Here is an 11,403-nt window from a genome sequence, read left to right on the forward strand (position 1 = left end):
TAAGTCACAGTTTGACAAATTATTGTAATTGTTGACAAGGGCTATCCACCTTTAACTATCTGTTAATGGCAAAAAACAATATTGCCGCTGTTACTTTTCATCAAAAAATTGTAGAAGAGAACTTTTTTGATATCAAAAATGTTCGTAATTTGAAGCAAAGATCGTAATTTTTAGTTTTAAATGCTTAAGTATTCCAATATGCTACCAATTAAACATGGAACAATTTCAAATTAATGCTTAATAACAAAGTTGAAATTCGATCTTCAACTGTTAATCTTCTARAAATTTTTGATAAGAAAATTTTTAAGATTTTTCTCGTGCTACCCGAGGGAGCCTCTATCACCCCTTAAAAGGAATGACGCCAATTTTGAATCACCCTGTATATATACTTTTTGTTTATGTAYCTCTTACTGTTTGCCCAAAAATGTAATTCTGCAGTTGGAAACCACTAAATATTCTTGATGCTGTAAAGATAACATAAAAATGATAAAGTTAAATCGATATGTTTCCGAGAAGCTACGCTAAAGATCTTACCTAAACTATTTGAGATGTTTGAAACCATATACCACACCAATAAATCGACTTTACACAGTTCTCAAACACGTTAAAGGCACACAAAATCAGAAAATTCAAAAATACCGATGAAAAAGGTTCAATGTTTGGATCAAAAACCTGACCTACCGCAACACATCAAACGTCATTACGACATCACTAATAGCGCGAATATAAAGTTCGGGCGTGAAGATAATTCTGTCAGTCACAGGGCTGATTCTGTCAAAGTCAAACTGCTGCAGGATGTCAAGAGGTCAGATATTTGTGTTGATGACTATGCGTTGTTTACAAAACAAAGTTTTCCATCTAAAGCTGGACAAAGATTCCGAGAGAAAGAACAGGGTCCAAGATGTTTTGAATGCAATAAGTATGGACATTTCGCGAGAGATTGTGAAGAAGGAACAGTGATTATCGTCGTGAGTCTGAAGGATCGGCTAGAAGAAATGTGTTAACTACCGTGATGGCCGCAAATAGTGCTCAAACTCTTAAGCCAAATGCGTGGTATGTAGATTCCGGAGCTACTGTGCATGTTGCAAATAGCTTTAATTTGTTGACAAATCAACGTGAGTACCACCACCAATCTGTTACAATTGCGAATGACTGTAAACTGCCTGTAAAATGCATGGGCGATATTACACTTCCGTCAGAGCAGATCATTAAGGATGCAGTTATAGTGCCAGAGATTTGTGCTAACTTGTTGTCTTGAGACAAATGTGAAATATTTGACAAATTTGGCAAAGTCATTGCCACCGCAACTCAACTTGATCAGATGGATTATGTTAATTCTTGCACTGTAACCCCTAATTTTTTTTTGTGGCATATGAGACTAGCACATCCTAGTGACGAGAATCTAAATAAGGTGATTCATTTGGTAATGTCATTCTGGTGAATGGCAGATCGAATGCATTCACTGTATTAAAGGAACACAGTGTCGTCAGCCTTTTGCAAAAAGAGATACTAGAGTACGAGCAAGGAAGCCTCTAGAACTTATACATTCCGACATGTGGATCATTAGAGGTAAAATCTCGTGGAGGACACCGATATTTTATGACCATTGATGACTGTACTCGAGGTATTTATTTATTTTTTGCAAAATAAGCATGAGGTATTTGAAATATTTGAAGCATTTAAAGCTTTTGTGGAGAATCAAACAGGATTGAAAATTAAAAGTATCAGAACGGACAATGGGACCGAATATGTGAATAGGCGTATGTTAATGTTTTTAAACTTTAACGGAATTCGTCATCAGACAACCATACCCTACCCGCCGCAACAGAATGGCTCTGCCGAACGAATCAACCGCCATTGGTTGAGAAATCTCGTTGCATGCTGGCTGCTGCTGGTTTGGACGAATCATATTGGGTTGAGGCCATAAACACGGCTGCTTACATAGTAAATCGATTGCCTGCAAGCGCAATTCCAAAATGTACCCCTGAAGAGGCGTGGTCAGGAAGGAAGCCGACAGTTTCCCATTTGCGAGTGTTTGGATGTAGAGCTTTTGCGCATGTGCCAACGGAAAAGCGACGAAAGCTGGATAATAAAACTGAAGAACGTATGTTTGTAGGCTACTATGAGAACTCCAAAAGCTATGGATTATATGCGTTGGAAAAGCAGAAGATTATTTTTGTGGAAACGTAGTCTTCATAGAAAAGCAATTTCTAAACAAATCTGACAAAGAGTGTTCACCTGGGGAGATGCCAGAGCAACCGTTTGAAATTCAGACCGATAATTCAGGTGAGAGTATTCCCATCGAAGAGTTATTAAGTAACAGTAATCACTCACCATATGAAGATACGAATGATTCGGACTTTGATCCGGAAGAAGCTATGCCTGATGTAGAAGAAGACAAGCAAGGCCAAAGACTTATGATGATTTCTATACATATCTTGTTAACGGAGCCGAATCAGTTCATCAGAGAGAACCGTTATCTGTTGCAGAAGACTTGGAAAAATCTGAATGTGTACAATGGAAGTACGCAATGGATGAAGAGTTAAATTATTTGGCTAAAAATGACACATGGAAGTGTAGTAAATTGCCACTTGGAAAAAAGGTATTAAACCTCAAGTGGGTATTCAAAAGGAAATTAAATAAAGATGGAATAATACAAAGATACAAAGCCGGCCTGGTAGTAAAAGGATGTGCTCAGAGAAAAGGTATAGACTATACGGAGACGTTTGCACCCGTAATGACAATGAGTTATTTCCGTCTTTTGCTAGCCACTGCTGTCAAGTATAATCTTGATATTGACCATATGGATGCGTACAGCATTCTTGCAAGGAGACCTTGAAGAAGATGTTTATGTGAGAATGCCCGATGATAACATAATTTTCAAAAATAAATCCATGTATGGCCTTAAACAGAGTGGAAGAAACTGGAATCTTAAACTGGCACGTGCTTTGAGAAAATTCGGATTGCAACAGTCCAACCGAGACCAGTGTATTTTCTTCAACATTCAGGATAACGCAGTGCTAATTGTAGCAATTTATATGGACGACGTATTGATATTTTGTAACAATTCAAGATTGAAGGGGAAGATAAAGGCAAATCTTGTGGGGGAATTTAGGATGAAAGATTTGGGAGAAATCAGTGAATGCTTAGGCATTGAAATTGTACGTGATCGCAGGCTTGGAACCTTATCAATGAGTCAAGCAGGGTATTGCCAGGATATTCTCTCCAGATTCCAGATGCTGGAGTGCAATCCTTCGAAGACTCCCCTGGATTTAGGTACAGATCTTGATCAGACGGTGGATGCGCCCTTGACTGAGGAAGAACGAAGAAATATTCCATATCAGGAAGCAATTGTCTCACTAATGTACCTTTGTCAGAGCACAAGACTTGGTTTGGCTTTTCCCGTGAGTTTACTGAGTAGATATAACTCTTGTTTTCAGAGAATACACTGGAATGCTGTAAACAGAGTTTTCCGTTATGTCAAGGGAACTCTGAACACTGTTTTGAAGTACAGACGTGATGCAAATGGAATGTTGGAAGGTTATGGTGATGCTGATTGGGCGAACAGTTCGAGAGATAGGAAATCCACGAGCGGAAATGCATTTGTCTTCCAGGGAGGTGCCATTAGCTGGAGTTCAAAGAAGCAAGCAACAGTGGCACTTTCAACAACTGAAGCTGAGTATATGTCATTGGCGTTGGCAACACAGGAGGCCATATGGTTAAGGAATATTTTGGGAGAAATCTGTCCAATTGACAAACAGCGTACAGTAACTATTTACTGCGATAATAAGGGCGCAGTTGATTTGGTACACAGGAAATTATAAATAGAGGACGAAGCATATCGACATAAAACACCATTTTGTCAGAGAAACTGTTGCTGAAGGAGTCATACAAGTAAAAAATATTTCTTCAAAGGAAATGATTGCCGACGTTATAACGAAGCCCTTACCAGTATCCGGACATAACTCGTGTAATGAGGGATTGGGAATTCATTGTGAACTTAACAGTTCTGTGGGGGGTGTTAGAGTGAATTGCTAAGTAAATATTGGTAACACTGTTTGGTTATGTTAGGTTTGTTCAAGTTGTCATGTATGTGTAGTATCAACCGTAGTCGTAAATTATATTATTTGCTTTTTCCACAAGTGTGTGTTTCAATTAGTCTAACAAACATCAAGAACTAAGTGGCATGTTGCGAAATTCAATAGAGCCGTAACACGAACTCTAGGAATACCACTAAACGTTCCCTTACCCTGCATCTTTGATCCTTTTGATCTTTGATCACCTCCCCCCGGGTCGACAAGACCAATGGGTGCAGAGAAGTCTCCTTAAACACACACAAAAACAAAACGAGTCTCTATTAACAACTTGCGGAAGTCGGTCGCTCTCTCGCAAGTCCTCTCTCGGGTTTGTTACATTCAAGCTCTCGAAGAAGTCTCTCAAAAACCGTCGGGAGCAGTCTCTCAAAAGCAAGTCCGCTCTCGTCCACACCGATGGAACACAGATGGAACAATATAGAACGACTCGCACTAGGGCAAGTTGCCATCGCATCTCTTGGAAGCTTTTCTCCCTCGGGCCGGTTACTTTAAGTTACGCAAGGTCATAATCGAGTTCGACAACTCAGAATTCTCGGTCACTGTACAGCCATACTGCCCAGCCCAATCGCCCAAAGTCATTGAATAAAACGGTCTTTACCAGTGATAGATAGGCACATACAGAATCGTCAGATCGTTATTATTGCTGCAACTGCTTCCAACATTACCCACCAAACACTCGTCTTTCAACCACATTGGTCCTTCGAAAAGCAGAAATTCATTCCCATTTATACTGGTCTTGCAAGCCGAATCATTGGGCCTTCGAGACCATTACAGACAAGCGTTCCGAAGACAAAGTTAAGCAAGAGGGACAAGAGAACAAGCGAGTTCAAACTGCTGAGCCTGTTGTTGAAAAAAACGGGTAAAAATAAGAAAAGAGCTAAGGATAGAAAATATGCCAAAACAAAAAAAGGCCGGCCAAAGGAAACCTTGGTGGTCATGCAAGAAGTACTAATAAAACTGAAAGATCAAGAAATACAAATACATCTAAGAATGAGAAATAAAGACAATCTTTTAATTAAGGTCCAATCGAAAAATATATATTTGTAATATAGTGTGTAAACTTACACTATATTACAAATATACATTTAATAAGGTATAGTAAATAATATACATCCAATAACGCAGAGTAAATAAATGTATGGAAGATATAAGAGCCATTATTTTTTACCAAGATAAATAAATACTTGAAATACTCACCTCGAGGCTAAAAACTTGCTTCTCCATACCTCACATTGGCCACTTAACCATTCCGTCTGCTCTTGATGGGATGTTAAATGATTGGCTGAATTGAGCAACGCCCTGGCTAAGGAAAGTTTGTCTTCAGTTAGATGCTGAACTCTAGACTCTAAATCCTCACCAACAGCAGCAACTTGAATATAAGTTAGATGAAAAGTTAGAAATCTTATCATGTTTCGCGTCTATTTATACCTAACAGAGTTTTCAGTTCACTGTTCACTTGAGCTTGAAACTTCAGCTGATTTTCCAAGTGAGCCTTAGTTTCCTTCAAATTTTTAATATCTGCTTCATATGCGTCTTTCTCTTTTTGCCATAGCTGCCTAGGTATCAGGTCATCTTCTTTTAAGGTTGTTAATTGTAATTTATCAATTTCCCTCATTCTCATCTCAGACATTTGATGAACCTTAACTTGCAAATTACTTAATAACTATACGCACAGGGTGTCAGGAAACTATACCGCCAAACCCACCCCAGCAGATTCTTCCTAGCTGGTAATTTTTTTTATTAAAAATTAATAACAGTCAAGTATCGAGTGGAAAATGTTGTTGAGAGAAGAATGAGAAGAAAAACTAGATACTGAAAAATCGATTTTTGCCATTTCGACGGTTAATTTGAGATTATGTGAAAACGTGTTAAATGTAATTTTTTTACATTTTTATTATCTACAATTCTGCCATTGATCGTTTTCGGCGATTTCCTGTATAAATGTAATTTTTTCTAAAAGTTGAAACCTCAACAACATTTTCCACCTGGTCCTTGAAAGTTTATTTTTTTACTCTATGAAAATTCGTATCGGCACTAGCCTATATCGGCTTGACCTAAATAGTCTTATCCAAAAATGCTTCCTAAAGAGCTTCCTTAAAAAGGGCCCTTATAATTTTTTTTTAGTTCATCAGATTGTTGTTTATTTAGGAGGATCAAATTCAGGTTATGTGTTGACTCTTGGCATTTTTATATAAAAATGTGGTTTACAGGGGCACATTAAAGCTATATTTATAAACTCTGCAGTTGCTGCCGTTCATCGTTCGCGTAGTTTGTGTTTTGGTGATTTATATTACGCAGTTTGCAGTTGCCGACGTTAGAATTTGATTGGTCAGATGGAGAAATCTGTTAATCGTATGCCCATATGATTTAATATATTGAATATGTTGTTTGTTGTGTTTATCCACTTACACACATTAACTATTACTTTTCCATTTTAATATCAAAATATGGAGATGCAGGCTACTTCGTTTTACGTTCATTTTGACTTCTTATTTGCTATTGAAGAAAAAGCGTCGAACACGGCGGTTTAACGTCAGGCCATTAATAGACAAAAGTTAAAAAAGAGACACTTCCAATATTATGAGAAAATGAAAAGAATGGATGCAGTTCAATTTTTTAAATGTATGGGCCCAAGCCGGTGTTTCAAAAGTTACTTCAAAAAGTTGAACCGATCATTAAATCCATTAAAAAACAAGAGCGTTTTGATGGTATTTCTACTGAAGAAAGACTTGTTATTACTTTAAAGTGACCACACGTCCCTATTTTAGCGGGACAGTCCCGCTTTTTGATGGACTGTCCGGCGTCCCTCCGATTTTTAAAAATGTCCCTCTTTTTAGTAAATATCCGCATTTCTTATTTTAAATGTACTGTAAAAATATACAGGGTGCAGGTACATACAATTCCTCTGGAGGTGTTGTCTGGCGGTGTTTTAGAAGTACAGAAAAAATAGTAAAAAAATAATTGTTATCAAAAACTGAGAAATTTACAAAAAACTATATTAGAAAAATGGCAACTATGTTTTTCAAGGTAATCTGCCTAATTAACATGGCAACAACAACGGAAATACCTGTTGCTGTTGCTGCAGAAAATATAAGAATTAATTATAGTTTTATACATGTTTTAATTGTGAATTGGTGTTTGTAGTTTGTGTAAATTTTAAATCTGTTGTCGCTGTTGTCTCGCCGAAACGTAATGAAATAAAGGATGTTCAAAACTTTTACTTCACACTTTGACTGAGACCCAGAAAAGATAAGAAAATCATAACCAGTACACGCAGTCAGGAAAATAAATCAGAATTTCCATAATTGGTGTGTCGTTAGCAATAGAGATTTAGGCTAAATTACCTTTAATGATCCATATAGGGTCAGTTTCTTTCCATTCTATTCTTCAGTATTTACTAGGAAATACAGTATGCGAATAAAATTAATTTTCAATTGTGGTTTTTTTCTACTTAAATTTGAAACGTCAAAATATTAGCGGATGCTAAGTAGTTGGATGTTGAAAACAAATTTAACATTAGTAATTAAAAAAAATTGGAACTGTAAAAACTTACTTAATACAAAATTATTTTATATCTTGTATTGTCACCAATGGAAAATTAACAACAAATGAACCTTTGATTTTTAAATGATGCACTACATGGCGGTCATTAATTTCAATGCAAATTTTATTCTTCTCAAAATGTTGATATTGCTCGTGAACACGTATCACGCTTTCATGCCGAAACCTAAAACTCCATATACCATAGTATTTGCAATGGCCGCGAATAGGTCAATCTAGCAGGTGTCATCAGACACTAAAACAATTGTTCGTTAGTAATATTATATATAATAGTATTTATAAACGATACTCAAGCCGGTACTCAGCTCATGCTTAGCCAAGTACAAGATCGTTCTCAACCGAGAGAGACGATTTATAAACAGTACTTCGTGAATTCTCGGTGAAGTATCGGTCGATTATAAGATTTTAGAGAATTTCGTATTTATTTAGTGATTTTATATTGGGACTGTTGGAAAACTTGGTGAATCTACGATGGTGTCAATGTTATTATGTAAACATGTCTTTTGAATCGCAGAAAGACTGACTTATATAACGAAGATCCCCAGACAGAAACTACAATATAATATACACTTTATGTAAGAAAGTAGACATGGAATCATAGAAACTTTGCTACTTGTTGCATAGAATATTTAGAATAGAAAACAGCTTGTATAGAATCTTAAACATACCAGCAATTGATGCACGATTATCCACTTTCAATAATGGTTCGTTTAAAAAAGGTAATATCACCTCAATAATAGTGGCCTTTGAAAACCGAAACCTTTTCCGAAATTCTACATCCGAGAAAAACTCAAAAGGATTTTTGTCATCTCGGATATATATTTTACTAAGACGTTGTCTTCGTTAATTTTCTGCTCTATTACGTCGAAATATTCAAAAACCTTGTCCGTTCTTATATGGTATACTATAGTAAAATAAAAAAATTAAAATGTAAAAACATAACATAAACAGTAATTGACGGTTCATCGAAAAATTTCGACCAATGGCTGGGCAGAAGCAATACTCAAGCCACCGTCGACCGATATCTACTTGAGCAAGCAAAGCTGTGAGCACTGGCTTGAGAATGAGAATGGTTTATAAAACGCAATCGAAGCCAGGAGGCTGTGCTGCAGGTGGTCACAGGTGGAGGATAATGAACAGCCTCTAGATATAGAGGCGAGCTGCGAAATAAGCATTAAATTCTATTTTTTGACGAATAAGCAGTCCCTGACGAAGCAGACCGAATCTCTGCCGGTATAAGCAGATCCCTCTTGTCAGCCAACAGTTTCGGATCGATGAGCTGGCAAGAGGCAGGCCCTTGGATGGTGAAAAAGGATCTAAAGGCGGACCAACCAAAAGATGGTCAACGGTAGCAGAAGGCATCGGGAAACCANGGGGGGGGGTGTTGAAAGCAATGCTAAACAAAGGCACAGAAAGTGTAAAACCAAAGAAATATAACATGAGCTTGAGAGTCGCTACATGGAATGTAAGAAGCATGTATAGGAGTGGCAAAATCCATAATGCAATCAAGGAAATGAAAAGGCTGCGGATAGATATCCTGGGCGTTAGCGAGATTCGATGGAAGAGATGCGGAATGTGTACCGTAGACGATTGCCAAGTGTTATACGAGGGGAATGAAGGAGCAGCCCACGATAATGGGGTGGCCGTTATCATATCTAAATCCCTAGCGAAATCGAGAATAGAATCAGTGCCAATATCTGATAGACTAATTTTAATCCAGCTAAACTCAAGACCAGTTAACACCAACTTAATTCAAGTATACGCACCAACAACTAAAAGTAGTGAAGACGAAATCGAAAGCTTTCACAAGCATCTCAACGAGGCATTGTATCTAGTAAAAAAGGCAGACAACACTATAGTTATGAGTGACTTTAACGCAAAAGTGCGAAGAGCAGTGCCAGAACATAGTGGGTGGCTTTGGAATGTGTCGTAGAAATGACCGGGGTGATCGCCTTATTCAATTTTGCCAGGAGAACGACCTTTTCATAACAAACACCCTTTTCTAACTTCACCAAAGAAGACTGTACACCTGGACGTCGAATGCGGAGACGGAGGATATGATTGTCCGCAATCAGATCGACTTTATCTTGGCAAAACAACGTTTTCGAAATAGCCAAAACATACCCAGGAGCGGACATTGGATCTGACCACAATCCTCTAGTAGCGATCACACATCAGGTTAAAGAAAATTGTCAAAAAACAAAGCCAAAACAGCATAGACCGCACACTACTAAGGAAGGAGCCCATCAGAAGTATAGTCCRAGAACAACTTCACAAATGCTTGAAACCGACAACGAGAACGCGACAGACTCTGACATCCAGTGGAACAAGATTAGAACAGATATAAGAAACCTTTGTCAAAAACACCTCATCAGTAAAACTGAAAATAAGAAGACCCTGGATGGCAGACGAAATATTGGGTTTAATGGAGGAACGACGTAGGATACTAAAACACAGCAAACAAGCTAATAAAGTCAAACAGCTATTAATAAGACAGCAAAAGCATCTTATCTGGCCAGCCAGTGCAAAGAGATAGAAGACCTAGAAGCGACATATGACTCCTTTAATATGTATAAAAAGATCAAGGAAGCATCTGGCAACTCACGATCAAACAGAGCATCTTTAGAGAGCTTAGAGCTTCAGGGGATACCGAAGGACCACAAATTACATGCAGAGAGGTTGAATATGATAATAGGGAGTCAAAAAGTGGCAAAGCTGTAGGACCGGATGAGATTCCTTGTGAAGTATACAAGCTAATAGACGACCAAATTGGCCTAAAAGTGGTCACAGATTTTTTCAACAAAATATGCACTAGTGGTAAATTGCCAAACGACTAAAATCTGCGTTCATAACAATGCCAAAGAAAAGCACGGCTAAAAAGTGCGATGAATACAGAACCATTAGCCTAATGAACCATGTGTTAAAGGTATTTTTGAAAATCATTTATGGTCGGATATATGCGAAGTGTGAGGATTATCTAAGTGAAACGCAATTCGGGTTCCGTAATGGCCTCGGTACGAGACAAGCACTTTTCGGCATTACTGTCCTCGCCCAGAGAAGCCGTGACATCTCGGCTGATGTTTATGCCTGCTTCATAGACTGTCAAAAGGCCTTCGACCGGGTTAAACATGAGATCCTGGTGGATACCCTCAAGTTGATTGGACTGGACGGGGCGGATATCAGAGTAATCGCAAACTTATACTGGAGTCAGACATCGATAGTCAGAGTGGGGGAAACCACCACGCACAAAATATCCCCCCTTAGAATGGAAACAAAATAGGGCGGGACTTACATGCTATATCGTACCTCGCTATTGTAGATGTCGCTCCACAGAAGTTTTTTTTGGCAGAAATTTCCAGCATTTTGCGGTTAGTTTGCTATTTGGTAGATATGTGGCGCACCCATAATGCAACGTAGCCGGTCCTAGGTCAACTTACGAGATTATTAGATAATGATTAGAGAGGCAAACCGGTATAAACAAAATTTGAAAGAAAATCAGTGAACGGGGGTTCTCTTATATAGCGAAATTTTTTAGAGATTTCGATACCCGGATTGTTGTTGTGTATTTTTTCAGTTAATCATAGTTGTAAAATTGATATTCGGTTAAGAAATTAATTTGAGTAATTTGTCATTGGGTGAGGCGACACCACTGTACTTCTTCAGTTTGCGAATTTCCGAGGTACTGCGAGTGTTTACATTATCGTTTTGTTAAACAATTCTAAAATTCTTCTCTAAAACTGCATTATCA

The 11,403-nt window shown here is 37.9% G+C and overlaps 1 protein-coding gene across 2 annotated transcripts in view; it reads right to left on the reverse strand.

The window, feature by feature from the left end:
* LOC109537622 (golgin-45) overlaps positions 1-11,403 on the reverse strand; it is a 32,496-nt gene that overhangs the window by 10,934 nt on the left and 10,159 nt on the right. For both annotated transcript variants that reach the window (XM_019904429.2, XM_019904430.2), the window contains exons 3-4: positions 5,523-5,733; positions 5,292-5,463 (exon numbers count right to left, since the gene is read on the reverse strand). In XM_019904429.2, coding sequence (XP_019759988.1) covers positions 5,292-5,463; positions 5,523-5,733 — 383 coding nt within the window. The remainder of the gene's footprint in view (positions 1-5,291; positions 5,464-5,522; positions 5,734-11,403) is intronic.

This window comes from Dendroctonus ponderosae, unplaced genomic scaffold (assembly GCF_020466585.1).
Source record: "Dendroctonus ponderosae isolate FM_Combo_2020 unplaced genomic scaffold, Dpon_F_20191213v2 Dpon_F_20191213_7, whole genome shotgun sequence".
Classification (NCBI taxonomy): domain Eukaryota; kingdom Metazoa; phylum Arthropoda; class Insecta; order Coleoptera; family Curculionidae; genus Dendroctonus; species Dendroctonus ponderosae.